The sequence below is a fragment of the Geospiza fortis genome, unplaced genomic scaffold (assembly GCF_000277835.1).
Source record: "Geospiza fortis unplaced genomic scaffold, GeoFor_1.0 scaffold237, whole genome shotgun sequence".
Taxonomy (NCBI): Eukaryota; Metazoa; Chordata; class Aves; order Passeriformes; family Thraupidae; genus Geospiza; species Geospiza fortis.
In genome coordinates this window covers 4708505-4726929 of record NW_005054319.1, presented here as the reverse complement: position 1 = coordinate 4726929, position 18425 = coordinate 4708505, and the positions used below count along the sequence as shown (strand labels likewise).

General features: G+C 41.3%; 1 protein-coding gene across 1 annotated transcript in view; it reads right to left on the bottom strand.

The window, feature by feature from the left end:
- The window catches only part of PDILT (protein disulfide isomerase like, testis expressed), a 23492-nt gene extending 6290 nt beyond the window's left edge, over positions 1-17202 (bottom strand). The window contains exons 1-7 of the mRNA XM_005420395.2: positions 17007-17202; positions 8870-9076; positions 5860-5993; positions 3952-4089; positions 3261-3371; positions 2200-2325; positions 1060-1257 (exon numbers count right to left, since the gene is read on the bottom strand). Coding sequence (XP_005420452.1) covers positions 1060-1257; positions 2200-2325; positions 3261-3371; positions 3952-4089; positions 5860-5993; positions 8870-9076; positions 17007-17202 — 1110 coding nt within the window. The remainder of the gene's footprint in view (positions 1-1059; positions 1258-2199; positions 2326-3260; positions 3372-3951; positions 4090-5859; positions 5994-8869; positions 9077-17006) is intronic.
- Between the last annotated feature and the right edge of the window lie 1223 nt (positions 17203-18425).

Sequence of the window (18425 nt, the reverse complement as noted above, 5' to 3'; positions counted from 1 at the left end):
CTGGTGGTGCTCAGAACTATTTCTCCCTCTCTTGAATACAGACTCTGTAGCAGACTGTCTGAAAATGATTCTTTGGAACACAATTGTATTCCTCATTCTGGATTCTGTTCCAATGTTCAGAAGCTGGACTACCGAACAGTTTATGTGTTGTGGGCTTTCAAAAGTGATGGAAAACACACCAGGAAGTGTTCATTGCTGCTTAAATCTCTGCCTTCACCACCAGTCATGGTCCCCACATGACTTCTACAATTTACAGTGCAGGAGCTGGGAATTTCTCTTCTTTAACACCACAGCACAGTCACAGAAAGGCACACGTGCCCCATGGAAGCAGATCTTGGTGAGGAAGAGGCCACATCCCCTCTGCTTCCATCCTTCTGCTCCCTTCCAACACTAAATACAGGATCTACCTACTCACATTTCTTAAATTCTGCCTGCTCTCAGACTGACTGCTTTATCTTTTCTCCCTGTAAATCACCCTGAGGAGCACTGAATAAGCACAGCATTTTAATGCATTTTTCACATGAGTGTGATGATGCCTCATTATGGCAACAAATGCTGTATTTACCATTGGGAATGATCCCCCTGGGAAAATTCACTTTGCTAAACTTGCTTTAAACAAATACCAAATGTTAATCCCCTCTGAAACAGTCACTTTTTGATTTACTGGAGTTTCCTGTAACCTTAAAATCTGTTGCCATGATTGTTTGCATCTCTCCCCAGTGAAGGAAAGGAAATGTCTCCATTATAGTATTTGAAAGATAGAGGCATAGGGAGTTTTTAAACCACTAAAATAGAACAGCTGGCATCAGTTAAAATATTGGGCATAAATAATCAATCCAGGATTTACATTGGAAGACCTGTAGTTCACCTCAATTGTTAAATACAGAGGGATGCTCTGTCAACAGCTGTAGATGGTAGATTAATGAATTAGGGTGGCAGTAGATTAATAAACCAGTGATCACAACAGGACACTGTTCTAATTTAAAAAGGGGGTGCTCTGCCAAGTTGCTGTGTTTTAGCTGGTGTAGTAGAGAGCTGTCTCGTTAGTAAAGGACATACCTTTGCTTTTCCATTTAGGTAGCTCTGGCAGAATTCTTTCAGGTTCTCCACAGTCACCTCGTCTGCAGGCATTTTGTACCTGGCCTCACTGGTGAGATTGAGGATCCTCACAGCAGGAACATCGATGTCCCTGATGCGGAAATACTCAAAAATCCGTCCATTCCTTGCTTCATTAGTATCCACCAAAACAAACAGTATCTGGTGATAAAGAGAGAATCATGCACCTGGTTGGGCCTTCCAGCTTTGGTTTAGCTATTTTGGAGAAATGGACTGTGGAGCTTGGCAGGGGGGGAGGATCTAACCTTAAATTCAAGGAACTGTGCAGAATCATTTTTGGTCTCAGACCAAAACCCAGAAGCTCTGTGGACTTTATTACACCTTGATCCTAATTAATAACAAATGTTAAAGCAGACAAAAGTACTGAAGCTTTTCCCTCTGTCCCTTCACCCTGGTTTGCTATCACATCTTTCAGTAACACTTTTAAATTACCTCCCAAAGTGCTTATTACTCTTCTTCATAAATCTTAACAGGACAGAAGAGCTGAAACACCTGTAATCCATATGGATTTACCAATATGTGATATTTTGCTACAAGATGACTTACTATTCTTCAGTGTCTCATGTACCTGGAGCAGGAGTAGCACCATGGAAAACCAAAATACTATAACTGTGTCTATACATGCAAACACATGGCTGCAGGCAAATATTGCAGGCTATGCTCATACCTTGCAATATTTCCCAGGTTTTGTAGCTGGGTCCAGTCTTTTCTTCAGGCAATATTCTGAGATCCTCGTGGTATTTCCTGGTAGAGCCAGAAATTGCCAGAATTTTGCTAAAACTACCTTTGGTTGGAAGTTGCTCCCAGAAAATTATATTTGAAAAATCTGAAACAGGCTAATTTAGAGCAGAAGGAATTACTGCTCCTCTTTGTGGTCTTTGTGTTTTAAAAAATCACTTCCAAGTGAATTTTATCTTTCAGCTTGTCCTTAACAAATTCAGATAATTGAAACTGTGTTGAAATGGTTTGGTAGCATTAGAAGATGGACTGACAGCAGTGCATTTTTACCAGTAATATTGGTGAGTGGTTTTGCACTGATCTTTTGGCATTCCCATTTGCAAATCTGGATTCAGTGTTACAAACCTTTCCTCTGAATTGTGCAGCAGCAGACTGGTAGTTTTCGTAAATCCCATTGAATGTCTCCGAGTTCATTGGGGTGAACAGCAGGATGTGATTTTCAACAGGGACATCAAAAATCTTCACAGATGTCTGGGAAACAAAAGACTCAACATCTGCTCCACTCTTTGTAGACAGAACAGTGAATCAGAGGCTCAGCATATCAGTATCCCTAGGCTCTGCTATTGCAGATTTTACTTTTTAACTCCATTCCCAGTCATTTCCATAACCATTGGATTTTATTTCATTGTTTTAAAGCAGATAAAGTAAGAAGAATCAGCAGCTGCTGAGGGTTGGTTTTTTTTTCCTGTTCCAGGAAAAACCTCATAGTTATTCACAGATCTTTACAGTCAGAAGGGACTGTGATCTCTAGTCTGACCTCCTGTATAAAACACACAGAAGAATTAATGCTGAAAGTAAAAGGTGGTGTTACCCAGGGAGGCCCAGCTGCAGCAGCTGTTGGGGCAAGACCTGTCTGGGCACTTCCTTCCCTTCTAGGTGGCATCAGCAGCTGGTATCTCCTTCCCTGCCCAGGACCACCTTTCCTTTCATGCCACCCTATAATCAGGCAATGGGGTGTCCCCCAGGCAAGCAGGGATTTCCATGTCTTTCCATTCCTACCTGCACTAGCAACAATTACTGCTGGTTTCTTTCCTTCTTGCCTTGGCCCAGAGCTCCCTGTGGCTGCCTTGGGGTGGAGTGTTTGGAGCCAGGATTAGGGACTGACCTTCCAACCTCCCACCCCACTTAGCTCAGATCTCACTGTTCACCAGCCACTCCTCATCATGACCTTCCAGCATATCTAGGAAACAACACCTTGCCAGAGGGAAGCATCATTTGGCCTGGGTTAGACCAAGAGCTGCAGGCTGGGTTCTGCTGGCATTTCTAGATGTGGTTAAGAGTGGCCTTGTCAAACAAGCAAAGACAATTCTCACTCCCTAAGGTGCAGAGTAGCTCTCTGGGTCTCCTTCTGCATGGATTTCTGTCTTTCTCCCATAGTTTTTGCTAACACAGTGAAATGCACATACCTCAATGTTATACTCAGTGACCAAATCCAAGGTAAAGGTTTTGATCAGCCTCGTCAGGCCCAGTTTGCTCTGCCCACCATCTTCAAGCACTTCATTATGCACAGGTTTTCCCTGGACAAATAGTGAAGTTTGTGAGATTGCTGGCCTTATCAACTATAGGAACAAAATGACAGGCTTTAAAAGTGAGAGTTTTATGATCCTCAGCAACTGAAATTCCATAGCTTGTGAAATGAATGTCACAGCTAGATTGCAGAACAAGATTACAACTAAAATTCAAGGTACAGCTGACAGTTTTAATTTGTTCAGTAATGTTGACATACTGAAAGATCATTCCTACATCTATACACACTATCTGTGAGATATGCTCGCTCAGGAAATCATGGGTCTGATTACTTCCTAGTCTAAATATTGCTGCTACTCTCTGCAGTTTTGGTTTTATTGTTGGCCACTTCTGTTGTGCACCGGAAGAAATTTCCTGGTCAAATGCAAGACACAGGAAAAGAGGTGAATGTCTGCAAATCTCGCTGAACTTTGGCAGCAAATGTTGATTAGAACGCAGATTGGAAAGTAAAGCTGTTATATCCAGATCCTTAAGCATAAAATTTATATATAACCTGAAAAATCCCCAAACTGCCTTTCCAGAGCCCACAGATGTCACCACACCTTACCTGCTAGACTTTTGTACTCCTACCTCCTTAAACACAACGAGAGAGTTCCTTTGGACACCGTAGTTGGCACAGACATCCTCACTGGCTGTCATCCCAAAAGGCATCTCTGGCACATCTCTGGCTGTCTCACAGAAAACTTCCACACTGTCATTGTGAAGTTCCTAGTCCCAGAAAGAGTATTCATTAAGACTTTGTCCTACATCCTGCTAAGATGTGTAGGAGTTAGAGCTCCGGGTGAAGCAGGCCCCTAAAATCTCGTGAAGTAAAGAGCCAAGTATAATTGTAAAGTGGGTAATGCTTCCCAGGATTACCTCTAAGGAGGGATCCTAGGAGGGCTGTGACACAGCTTGTGCTGGCTGGCCTGGGTCAGCAGGGATGGTGTGGGGTCCCCTCTGTCCTCCCTGCACTGATCTCATCCTCCCTGCCCTCCCCTGGCACTGCCACGCTCTGCAAAGCCTGGGAGGGATGGTGCAGCAGCTGCTCCCCTGCACAGCTGGCAGGAGCTGAGGGATGACAGGAGGGCTCTCTGCTCACAAGAGGAGCTGACTGGCATATCTGGGGCTTTTGACTGAGTGCTCTTCAAGGCAGGGACCTTGACTCCTGCATCTGTCAAACAGTCACTCTGCTGTCCACCCTCAAACTCATAGTAAATAAGCAGGATGAAAGGCAACAGCACTTCCAGATTTGATTTAATCAGACAATTATTTCATGCTAGATGAATAGTAATTTATATGCTGAGACCTTCCAACACATCCTGGCACTCATATTTGTGAGCAATCTGTGACTAATAGAAGCCCAGATACAGCTCTTTATTTGCTTGGACACTGTTTTGTTGGCTTTTGCCCATTAAATTTCTGACATGCCCTAGCTCATGTTCATCTGTTGTCATTTCAGCCCTGAGTGAAACCAGTGTCCAGTCAAACACATCTGCAGGCAATATCTGCTATCAGTGTGGTTCAGGGAACTCTCTGGCATCACTGTGATAGAAAGAGTTTCTCAATTTCCCCCAGCACTGGAAAACTGCCTTCCTTCCTTCCTAAATGGCTGCAAGCAGATTGCTGCAAAGCAAAATTCTGGGCACTGAGCATCTTCACAGTTTGTCCTGTTATGTTCTATGTGCTCACCAGCTTTGTTACTACGGGGCATTTTGGTAATGAATCCTGTTTTCCATATCCACAGAACTTGGACTATCTGCTGTAGCCAGCACATTTGGGATATTATCAGTTCAGGTATGAGTCCAGACATTGTGCTTTTAACTGGGCAGAGAGATATCAGAATAAAAGTCTCTTTAGTTAGAGAAAATCTTTGATTTGATTTCCAGATATTAAAGATCTCAAGGACACATTGGAAAAGCAGGAAAAAGCTGTTCCTATTTTACTCACTCTGACAGCATTTCTATTGACTGCTGATCACTAGCATTCAGCCCAAAGCCTAGGAACCTTATTCTGCTCTGGAAAATGGTAGAATTTGCTTGAGAAAGGACTACATGTGTTAGATCATATACAGAAGTAATATTTTATGGCTTCCTACCCATGCAGATTGGGCCTCCTTCACATCAGGAAAATCTGGGGGAGTTTGGTAGAAGGCCTTTCTCTGAGGATGCAGGAAACACTGCTGTGACCAGCCAGGGCTGTGCAGACACTGCTGGAGCACCCTGCTCTCAGAAGCAGATCTCAGGGTCTCTGCCCAGGTACTGGTTAAGGAAATGTGCTGTAGTGTAAGATTTCCTTATTTCTGCCTCAGCTGCTTGTCTAAAAGTGTGAAAAAATAGATAGAGACTATTAATTTTTTTTCAAATGTAGGGGAAACTGAGGGTCTGCATTTTTCTGGTGAGTTCGTGGCCTTTGGATGTGTGGGCTCTGGTGGTGATAGCAAGCAGTGTATCCCAAAGCTGGAACAGAACCAGCCTTTTGAGTTTTCCAGATAATTACCCTAAAGAAGCCAATCACTGCTAAATCACCAGCTTTTATCATGGCTTCAGCCTGATCAGTAGAGTTGATTAAAACAGTGCTAGGTCCTGTTCTTCTTTTTACCCATGTGATAAAGGCTGAGGCTTTTCTGACTCCTGTGGAAGGAAAAGAGAGTTAAAATGAAAATCCAAATGAATGGCAGAAATTTCTGTGCAATCAGAACAGAGGCAGTGGAGGTGCAGAGGGATGCTGAATACAAATGGACTTGGGCTCCTTAGGACTGAGGGCCAAGCTGATTGAGAGGGGGCTTGAGGTACCCAAGTGCAGCCTCAGGTTCTAGTCACCATTTAAACTGTTGTGACTCTAGAAGACCAACAGTGGATCAGTACAGCTTTTACTGAGATCTCTGCAAATGGTTTTATGTCCAGTTAAATGATTAATCACACATGGAGAATAGAGATGAAGAAATTCAGACAGGTAGGAAACCTGTCCTGCAAGATTTCATGTGTCCCAAAATCACAGTAAGCTATAAAGTGCTATCGACCTAAGGTTTAATCCAGAATGACTTCAAACCAATTGCGGATTTTATTGAACTGTTTGTTCAATTACATTAGGTGCCAAAATTGTTCCTTTGATGCTGCAGGAGGGATCTGATAGGCACAGAGACGTGTTAAAATTCCTCCGTGGGGCCATAGCATCACTTCAGTTTAGACATAAGAAACAAAGCTGAAGTGTCAAAGTTGTAATTTAGTTCTGGATTGTTCCATCTTTTGGCTTCCAAATTACTACTACCAGTTTTACTGAGATTATAATCAGTCTTTTTATTCGGTAAATTGTCCTAAGCTTTCAGAAGTTTTAGAGTATTGAGTCTCTTTAAAAATTACATTTTTTAACTATCGAGTTTTGAGAGGAATTTGAGGTAACAAACTGAGGCTCAGGCCATTAAAATCTTAGCCCTTTCATCTCTGTATGACAGACAGGCTTGTTGGACCAGAGTAAGGGTTAATTAAAACCATACATTAAAAAGAAAAAGTTAAGTGTTACAGTCAAGATGTATGGTACAAGTGGATTATCAGAGATGCAAGTCCTGCTACTGTGCATTTTAGCAGTCTGACAAGATCAAAACTGAGTCAGACTGTTTTACTGCCACAATTTTGCAGCAGACAGCACTGTAACTAGCTTAAAATACTTTCTTTTTTTTAAAGTGAAGCAGGCAGTCATCTGCTCTGGAGTGTACAGGCTGCAGACCAAAGTGCAGAGCAGTATCTAGTGGCCACATAGCGCTTGACTTCTGCTGTCTAAAGGCAGAATTGAGGTCTTGTCACTTATGACAGTGCTATAGCCCCTAAGCATATTTTCTGTGGGGTTAATCTTTCTATTGAGTTCCTTTACTCAGCCTGTGTACTGGCCAGTTTCTGACCTTGCAGTCATTACTGACAATTTCACTAAGCCTGGATTTTGGTTTTCATGTTACGTCCATTGCCAGCGACACCATTCAAAAATTCCATCTTCCATAAAGAGTTTAATTAATTTATTTATTTAAGCAAGATCTGAAGGTTTTTTTGTGCCATGAAGTATGTACCAAGTCCTGTATGAGAAGTCACTGGGTGGCCAGTGCACATTTCCAATTGCCAATGCTCAGTGGAAAAGCCAAACATGCACGTGAGGTTTTACTCAGTGTTGCACATAAGCATTTACCAGGGAACAAAATATAATTTAAGCCATTGTTGGTGGTACATGTGCTCCAAACGATTGGTGCTGTCTGCCTTGTAAAAAGCACAGAGCAGGAGCCAGTTTCCCAATTCTTGCATCTTGCTCGGAAGTGTGCCTGAAATAGCAGCCACCTGCTGCAGGGCAGTGTGTGTGTGTGTTACAATTCTCTGTACTCACTGTTTCACACCAGAAAATCTGTCAGGTTTACCAGTTTAAGAGAGGTTTTCTTGTCAATGCTGTAGATTCAATCAGAGGCTGAAGGTGGGGGCTTTTGCCCTCAGGCATCAGCACCTCTAATAGAAGTTCAGTGTGGCACATCACGCTCTCGGTGGCATTTGTGCAGAGGCTGCTGTTTGCACAAGCCTGGGTGCTGGGAACTTGGTAAGAAATTCAATAGCAAGGAGGAGCAAGTTGCTAAAAATACTGAACATCAGGTTTCTGCAGGAGCCACTGGGGGCTCAGCAGTTAAAGATATCTTAGCACTGGGCTGTGTACAAGTTCAGGAGGCAAACTTTGGGTTCCTTTCTTTGTTTGTTGTATTAAACTTGTGACTCACCTGTATGTGCTCAGAGTACACCAACAGGTGCTTGACCAAGTCAAGCAATTTTTATCACCTCGGTAAAAGTTCATCATTTTATGAAAAACATAACCTTTCTTGTATGTACTGAAAGTGAACAAAAATGTTTAATAAGACCTGGATTTCTGGGATTGCTCAAGTCTGCAGTTCCCTTTGCTTCATAACTTTCTGTAAAATACTTCAAATTATTCCATGTTTTATTCTAAGCCACATTTGAGCTCCCTCTGATGGCTAAATGGCAAAATTATTTTCTGTAGCTTAGGAAGTGGATCTGTATGTTAAGGACCCTGTGAATTCCCAGTTCTTTGTTAGATGTAGTGTTGCTCCAGCCTGTTTCTGTAGGCACACTGCCCATGGGAATTGCAGTGGACCAGAAGAGTAATGGAGCAGTTTGGGGACCCAGTTCTTGTTTGGCATAACTCATTAATGTTTATTGGAATAACTGGGAGTAAGTTGTCTTGTTGGGCCAATTCTGTATTTGGTGGAGTAACACCAGTAATTAATTTGACTGTGTGAACTTAATAGAGAGAAGATGCTCAGTTATGCCCTTGGAACATGAATTCAGATTCAAGTTCCTGTATTGGTACAGAGGCAATTGCATATTTAACACCATGGGCAAAACCAGCTTCCCAACTTGTGTATTTTTATCTGAGCATCTATATTTTTCTTCTCAGCAGGGTAATAGATGGGTACATCCTGTCATTACAGATCATTATCTTATCAGTGCATGAGACAGTTTACCTTTGCAGTCTATGGGATCTTCCCTGCTGCCATTCACAAAAAATTTCACAGTAGGAAAGGCTTGAATATTAAATTCTTTTCTCAAGTCATATTGGTGTGTCACATCAATTTTGCCAAACTGGATTCTTGGAGCTTCTTTTTTAAGCTGTCGTGCAGCCTCAGCAAATTCTTCGGATAAATTCTGAGAAGACTGAGATAAAGTAACATCTGGAAAAGGCCAATCAAAAGCAAATGGGTTACATAAGCCACAGTGTGAAGCTTTCTAGTGGAGGTTGTTGTGTCAAGTGGTAGCTGGAGGGTTTGAATAAGGTCTTCTATGACTCAGAAGTAAATGAGGGATTATATTTACTTCTTTATATTGATGCTGGTTTTTTACCACTCCTTATGTCCTTGAACCAATCACCTTGAACAACCAGCAACATTTCAATATTCTTCTGTTGGGAAAAAAGGTGGAGCAATTAAAAAGTAATTTGACTGACTGTGCTGAATATGAGTTTAAGAGAGGTGAAGGATAGAGTTAAATATTGCCCACATTAGGACTCTGATCATAGAGTCCTAATGTGAGCAATATTTAACTCTATCCTTCACTCTGTTTAACTTCACTGAGGCAAACTTTTGTAATGCACAAATTACTTTACCAGATGAGATATGGAGGAGGCAAAGAGAGGAGCAGAGTGTGGTTTTGGAAAGGTGTTTGAAATATTTTTCAAAAACACATGTTTGAAAGGACATGTATTCCTCATGCTGTCCTGTGTGCCAGCCCTTCTCCAGCTCAAATGGGAGCTGTGTCTTTGGTGGAAGGAGAGGGGCCATCTAGGCTGGCACTGGAGCTGTAAAGTTATATTAACATGAAAAAAGGGCAAGAGAAGGAAACCAGGCACACAGACTGCTCTGCATTCAAAGACAAGTCAGAGATAAAGGCCTAGAGCTTTATATTTTTGCAACTTGCATTGAAAAACCCGAATTTTGGTTGAAATTGAGATACTCCGTCTTGTTAAATGTCTTTTCTTATAAAGAACAAAACTTTTTTCTTTAGATTATGCACATAAAATTTTTTGTTTCTTCAATAAACTTAGCAAATAGGAAGAGATGAAGAACATGCAGTTAAATTTGGTTTCATAAAATTGTTTGTTCTTTTGTGTATATATAGGTGGTTTTGTGTATACACACGTTCAGATATATAACTGCACAAGCACACACACAAACACCAAAGCATAAATGTAACAAAACAACTGTCTCTTGTTCTTTCACAAAATAGCAGATGCATTTCTCTAGAACATACCTTGTGAAGACATTGCCCAATGTGGTTATAACCAAAAAGTAAATGGACATTTCTGTAAGAGCTCTAATACACGAAAGATAAATCCATATTCTAACTCAGTGCTGAGTTACATTCCTTGCATTATTCATCATTTTCCTTGCTCTGAATCCCAGCCATCAGTCATTTTCTTCCGCCTTACTGTTGCAGCAAAAAAAAAACAACTGTGAAGATTAGCATCAAATAATGCTATTTTCTCAAAATATTGATAGTGCTAGGCCCTTCCACATCCAGTCACACACAGACCCATCTTGGCAGAGGCTCACAGAACCCCTGCACTGGAAGAGCTGCTCCAGCTGCTAATATGCCAAAGGGTTCCTGTTAGTAGAGCAAAATTTAGAGTCTTCTCAGGGGACACTCAGATACCGTGTGATGAAGAGAAGGTGCTTCTCTAAATAAAGTAAATGAGCCTGAAGACAGCAGTCCAAATCCAAGTTGTGCTCCAACTGCCTCTAAAATTAGTGCTTCATCAAATAAACTTATTATGATTTTTCAAAGAAATTTTACCCAAACTTTAATTTTCTATTTCCAATTGATAAAAATGGTCTTATGAACCTTTCCCTCAGCAGGATTTTAATTTGTTATCTCCTACCACCAAGAAAAGGGGGGAAAAATATCTCCAGTTGTACCTGAATATGCTCTAGAGACAACAGCAGAAAACCTGCAATGCTGACCTGTCAATGTAAGAAATTGCTTGTCTAACCTATAAAAATACTGCTGCTTCTAGGGACACTGAGTGTTGAGCCTTTATGAAGTATTTTTGCTGAAAATGATTGCAAATGTGGACTATTCAATAAGACATGGAGTACTTGCAGTGCAGTTTGAGTGCTGATACAGAGACTGCAGGTGCCAGGGCTAGCCCAGAACAGTTACTGGGCTCTCCCAGAGGGAGGGTGTGTGGCTCTGGACAGAGGGGAGTTGGAGCAGTAAACCCCATAGCAAACCAGGATCCAGCAGCTTTCAGCTAATTCTAAGTCACTGTCTTACACCAGAGGCAATTTCAGTACAATGATTTTTTTTTTCCTAATAACCTGAGGTTGCACAGCTGTTTTACCACAACTGGGAAAGTGAAAGCTGAAATGCTTTTTGCACAGTGTAATAAGAAGGGGCAGAATAAACTGTTGGTGAACCAGAAGCTGAAGTTTCACAAATATAAAATAAATATTAAGCTTAGACATTAGACATTTAGGTAGACTGTCTGTGAAGAAGAGGGTGTAGGATCAAATTTTCTCTGAAATATTTTAATTCCAAACAGATATTTTAGGAATGATCTCTTGTCACTGAATGACCTGAGTAGACAGAGTTGCAGCTAACTAGGAATGTAAGCAGCATGCTAGATAATGAGAGTTGCTAGAGTTAGTGGCTCTGTGCTGCAGCTGGGAGAAGCACAGGACTCCTGCAGTCAGAGACAGGGGAACTTTAAGTACCATTAACCTGCTAACTGTGAGACACAAGTTCAGTGAGTGAACAGACAGATAAAAACTGTTTCCTTGACTACCCAGAAATCATGTGGAAACATCCATCATGCACCTTTCCCCTGCTTTCCCGAGTGATTAGACTCCTCTTCAGCTCTCCATCAATTCCTTTCATTCCACTCATTCTCTGTCTGCCTCCCAGGTGCTTTATCTTTCAAGTCGTTTGAGTGTTGCAGGAAATCATCACTCTTTTTATTTGGAGCCTTTTCTTGAGTTTTGTTTGGCTTCCTCTGGTTTAGATTTTTATTGACACCGATCACTTCAGGCCGTGGGATGAGGAAGCAGCTGCTGGGGCTAAGGTGGCATCACAGGCTCCAAACTCGAGGAGCATCAGCAGGGAACAAAGCAGACACGGATAAGAGGCAGCAGAGCTGTGACAAGGTCACCAGGGAAGGCAGTGTGGGTGGCAGGACACCTGCATAAACCAGTGTGCTGTGCCACAGCTGCCAGAAGCAAGAGGCCCTTCAAAGGCTGTCAGCTCAAGAACAGCATTGTATTAATATGGGAGAATGTTTCCATATCAGTGGTTTTGTCAATAAAAACAAGGATAAAATAAGGGTTTGAAAATTAAAAGTGGGAAGAGAACCAGAAATCCTGTATTTTGACTCTTCCCTCTTCAGTGCATTGACAACCTGAGTAAGCTGCTACTTCTTTTTCATGGTGCAGTTTACTGAGCTAAAATATATTGAAATGTATACAGATAAATCTTTTGCTGACACATGAATGTGTTTAATGACCCTAAAGAATTCTTGAAGTGGGTGTACACAGAAGCACAATGAGTTAATTTTCCTTTAGCTAATTGCTGGTGTCCTCCAATCTCATCATTCTGTCTGAATTGGTGGTTTAGGGATTGCAGTAGTCATTGTGAATGTGCCTGTTGTCCTGCCAGATACTGATTTCCTGGCTGTTATTTTCTGACATGGTCACAAAACCATTTCAGCAGTCCCATTTCTCATCTGTGCAGGCTGCTTTTGCAGTTGCACTACAGATATATAAATTTCTCTGTAGAAGAGTCTTGAGATGAAGGATAGATTCATATTTAACCTATCAGAGTAGAAGGATGTTAATCTTGCTGCAGTTGCAAGCTTGCTTCTGTGACCTTGAATTCTCCCCTTCTCTTCTAGAGTGAGATACAGCCATAACCTCCTGTGCTGACCTCTCTACTTCTTAACTGAGGTTTGCAGTTCGTTTGAGATTTCCTTCTATGTAAACATCAGGGTTTATTCTAAGTTTGGATTATTGTAAGCATTCACTAAAATAAGCATGCGAGAGGCACCTACATGAGGGACCCATGCTAGAAAGTAATTCTGCTGCAGGTAACTGCAATTTCTGCTTAATAACATCACCTTCAGTTTTTGTGCCTTAAAAAAGAGATGTTTGTCTTCAAGAGTAACCCTTATCCTGCCTATTAAATGTCATTATCTCAGTCCCAGGTTGCAGGAATACTGTGGCTGACCCAGTGCCTCACTAGATGTACAAATGTTCTGCTAGAAAAGGTAAACATCACCTTCTCATAAATGGGAGCGTGCTTAGCACACAAAGCAGCAGCACAATGTCTGCACCACTCGTGTGCTTGTCTTTAGGTCATCCCCATGTTTATCTAGAATGTGAAAACTTTTCACTGGAAAGAACAGCAGCAGGCATTCTCAGAAGCCTGTGGAATCAGGCATTCACTGGGGTCTGTGTCTTTCCACGAATTCTTCTGATAAGTTGGAGGAAATGGTGTTAGCATGTGCTCTGAAGGCTGTGCTTTTGCCAAGTGTACAAACTTTATTCTCTCTGTGATAGGCATTTTTGTTAGAGTGATTGAGACTTTTTATGGTGCTTATTTGCTTTTCTCTGCAGTGAAAGTCAACAGAGGGACTTCTATTCAGGCAGTGTGCAGTGTAAACACTGAAACTCTCCCATGCAGGCAGCACTGACCTAAGGTCTGCCTTCTGCTGGTGACAAGCGCTCTGAATTCCCTGTGCTCAGAAGCATTTGTGTGGAATTTAGATCAGTTCAGTGTGGACTGGGAAATGCCACAGCCTGAGAGCACTTTCAATGAAGTGCTGAAATGAGGTGCTGGGCAGGACTCACACACTGCTGGGTGATGCTTGCATGGTTTTCAGACATGTTTTGTTGCACAGAAGAGCTGGGATGAGAGACGAAGAGCGCTGGGTTTCTGGGTCAACGCTTTGTTTTCACACTCAGTACTTGCCCTGTGAACTTTGCCCAGCTCCAGAGGGATCCATGCGTTGCCTGGCTGAAAGTCAGCATGTATTTATAGTAACCCTTCCCGAAGGAAGGCAGACCTGGGACACTGTCAGGGTGGAACTGACAGGTATTAAAAGGGCTTGAGCGTCACTGGGTACAAAACGTCAAAGCCGACCTCACCTGACAAATACAGTGGGACTGGTAAGTAAATAACATAATGCAACAGGGAAAGGTTTTCTTGTCATTGATAGGTGATCTAAGGCACAGTCTTGAATGAAAGTTTGTAGTTCAAACTTTTCTGGTGTTGGTACAGCACCAAAAGAAATCCTATCTCCTGGGAAGCCTGGGATTCCTTCCCACTCTCTCTCTCTGTGATCTCTAATGAGTCAGGAAGAAAAAGATCTTAGGTCTCGCATTCATTCCGGATTTTTGAAGCTAATTTCTGGCAGCCTCACAGATTTCCTGGGTGATCTGGACAATATTGTTTTCTCTCACATTACCTAAGTTTCTTTAATAGTTCCTTGTTAACACAGGTTGTTTATTTAGATAGACTTTTTAGAAGTAGGATATAAAAGATATAGGTTTATGGCTTTTCTGTGCAGGTCCCATCTTTAGTCTCCTTGTGCTGTGGCAATGAAATTATTACAGCAAATGAATCAGCTCATTCAGCATTGTGGAGTCAGGTTTCCTACAGCCCAGGACAGTGCCTCACTGCAGGACAGTTTCTCACTGCCCCAGAGGCTGGTCAGTGGCAAGTCTCCAAAGGGAGCCATAGAGATTGAGGCCAGCAATTTCCAGATGATGGATCAGTGCTGTGAAGCTCATCATTCCTGGGAGTGACTCCATAATTCTTTCCAGGGACTGTGGATGCCTTTATGATTGTGGGGGAAAGGCAATCCATGAGTTTTCAGTAAGGCCTTTGATCCAAACCAGAGAGTGATGAGGATCACTGGAGCAAGGTGTGTTTGGGGAGCAGAGCTTCATCTCTGTGTTTTGGAAGATGTGGTGGGGAAAGGAGGAGTCTGTTTGTCCTTCCCTGCTGAAGAAGCCAGGTGTGAGGGTGGTGGGAGACCAGAGAGGGCCAAGACTGCTCTGAAGAGGGGGCAAGGAAGCCTGGTTTACACCCTTGGAGTGCCCAAGTCTCTGGGCTACTCTATTCTGAACAATTCTTTCTCCATCTCCTGTCTCTTTCTGAATTTTTTCATGTCTGTTTTCTACTCATACTTGGTTGCAATCCTGAAGTGTGTTGCAATATCTCCCTGTTGATAATCTCTGCCAGTACTAAGAAAGTTTCTTTACAAACTCTCCTCTGACCTGGTCACTTGGATGCTGTGCTTTGAAACAGCTCTTACAAAGGTGAGAATACAGAATGACTAAGGTTTTTTCTGGTAAGTTGTTTTTTTTTTTCACCAAAATTATGCATCTTCAAAGAAATAAAACAGTACACAACTGCAGATTGAATGTGGTAAATAGCTTTAAATCCTCCACAATTAGTAAACAAAATCTTCCTAAATTTCAACACTGTCAGAATTATCTAAAAATTTAAAACATTGTGTTTTAAATAATTTTCTAATGTGATTATTCTGAAAGATTAAAAAAAACTTAACGTTTTATAACCTTGTTTCAGGATTAATGAAATGTTTGGCATGATGCAAACATATTTTTAGTTTCCTGAGTCTGTTAGTGTATTTTAGATTTTCTTGTTGAAAGTACAAGTGTTTTCATTTCAGGTTGACCTGCACTACATCACTATTATTATTATCTTTATTGTCTTCATTATATTCTTTATTTATGTTATGATCAATTTTATTGTTTATTGCTATACTATTATACAGTATATAATATTTTATATTCATATTAAAATTAAATATTTTATTAGATATAGTATGTTATTATTGCTATTATATTATATATCTTATATTATATTATATACTGTATTTTATATTATATTTTATATCATTTTACTATATTTTTATTTTTTATTTTTTAATTTTTAAATTATTTTTATTTTTTTTATTTTATTTAATTTTTTTGTTTTACTTTATTTTTTATATTATATTACATTACATTATGTTTTATTATATTTTATTTTTATTATATTTTATTTTATTATAATTCTATATCAGCAGTAAAATTCACATTTGGTAGTGATGCAAAAGACCAAATTAGATGTGCTTCTGCTAAATTAGGATATTGCCTTAATTTTGAATATCCTTTCCAAATATGGAACAGTTTGGGGGTTCAGCTTGTGCCTGTGTCAGCACCTTCTGCCAAAGGGGGTCTGGTTGGAAAGTGTTTGTGTAATTTAAGGTTAAGGGATGTGTGCACTGAGCTCAGGGAGTTTGGCTCAGCAGAACAAGGTCAAGCCCAAGCAACAGATATAAAGATTTTGCTGCCTTATGCTGATCAAAGGGTTTCTGCTAGCAGCAAGCTGCTGGCCAGTGCAGATCCCTGTCTGGGGCATGGGAAATTATGCAGCATCTGAACTTTTAGATGGGTAACATCACAAGGATCTGCCTCTTGGCTTTTCCTTTGTGATGCACTTGGTGGCCAGACCTTATAACAAGGTTAGTTATTCAAAAACCCCACCACTTTTGTCCCCCAGGAGGAATGAACATGAACCTAAAAGAAGGACCACAAACCTGCCTCTACCTAATCAAGCACTCCTTTCAGGGAAAAAGAACAATATAATGTAACCACAGACATCAAAATATTGTAAAAAGACAATCCCTGAAGCCCAAATGCTCACAGAGGAGAGATACTATCAAAAAAATCTCATACAAAGTGCTGATGAAAATGCAAGAGGGAGAAAAGCACTCTCTGATTAACTTTTGTTTGGTTGGTTTTTTGTTTGGTTTTTTTTAATATGTTTTACCCATCAGTGCTGTGAAACACACACTTGCAAAATTAGGCAGTGGAAGCAAAGAATGCCAACTCAGCACTGTCTGACGTAGCAGACTGGTGTTTAACCACCCCAAAAAAGAATAAATTACTGTAGTTACGATCAGAAATAGATACATAGAGGAAACCAAAACAAACAAGGACTATCAGGGGACAAAGCAATGGTAAAACAAGCATTCTTGAGTGCCTCAACATCAGTCATTCTCTGCAGAGCCACCAGGGTAAGGGAGAGGAAATTGATACTCACAGAACTTCACCAGGAGGTATTTGGTTTCCTTCAACGCTCTGTCAAAGTTGCTCTTTTTCAGCAAGAGCACGTGGTTCTCCTTCTTTATTTTGGGGAGCTTGGCTTTCTTTAGCTTTGCTTCATTTGGGCTTATGCTGCCTGCTGCCAGGAAGCCTGTGAGAAACAATAGAAGAAGGGAAAATGGATGTGTCTTCATCTTGTCCTGCCTTTACCCAGATACTGAGAAAGAAAGAAGCAAAGGAGCACTAAGCAGTAGGGTTTGCTGCTCAAATGTCTGCAGCTGTATCAGGCAAACCAAGAGGCTGATAAGGTTGATAAGTTTATCCCAGTGGAGCCAACTGCACCTTTCCACAGGAAGATTAAATTAATTAAGTACTTCCTCATCTTTAGTAGTGGTTGCGGGAGGTGGAGAAGTTGGGAAGAAGTATGGGGAAGTTGGGTTTTCTGTGTCTGAAAATAAACAACCCCTGGAGAAGGTGAGAGAGCACAGGAGGAAACACTTGGCTACAGAAGCACCAGTGGGTTCCAAGTGTGCTGGTGTCATTAGACACCCTTCTCTCATCAGGGCTACAGACAAAGCAGCAGGTCAGGTACCTGGGACAGTATTTGAGGGCTGCTCCTCTGCCCAATGTTGCTTGTCTCTTGCACTTATGGATCTACTAATTGTGGGACTGAGATTGTGCTGAAGTCAGGGGAAAACTCTCATTTCCTTGCACAGGTAACTTCAATGTCTGTAACTCTTTGATGTCTTGTCTGTGAGGCTCCCTTCTGTACTTAAGTGCCAAGTTGTAGCTCAAGTAAGATACTATTCTATGGGTTAAACCAGAAGATTGTGCCATTGGTTTTCAGTGGTAACACATTTTTCTGTGCAATAAATGGAAGGGGCTAAATGTACCAATTCATCCTTAGGATTGCTATCAGCTGTGCATGTGAACTGTGAGGCCTCCCCAGACAGCCCTTTCAGAACATTTAAAAAATATCTTACAGAAATATTGAGATTCTGGAATTCCTTCCATTTACTGTGGAATTATTTCTGTAAACACCTGCCAGTCCGTAGTTGTTGTAGAAATATCTTTGAACCTTAAACTCTGATGAAATTTGTGAACTTTACCCCCAAAGCTGTAGCTGATAGAGGAGACCAGGCACAAAGGACAGAGTATTTCAGTGGCATGAAGGACACAGCTGACTTGACAACAGGTGGGTCTGGATTAGTAGAATCAAGAAGAAATTCCTTCAATAATGACTCTTTCTTCTTCTTGAGGAGTAGCAAGTCTTTGCACCTTGTGCCTTTAGCAGACTTTTTATCCAGGAGGGCACCACTAAAAAGGAATGTTCATAATGGGTTGATGTGGTAGCCTCCATTTTCTGTGGGTGAAGGATCTTGGGGGGCATATTGCTGCAATTTCTTCTGTTTTCATG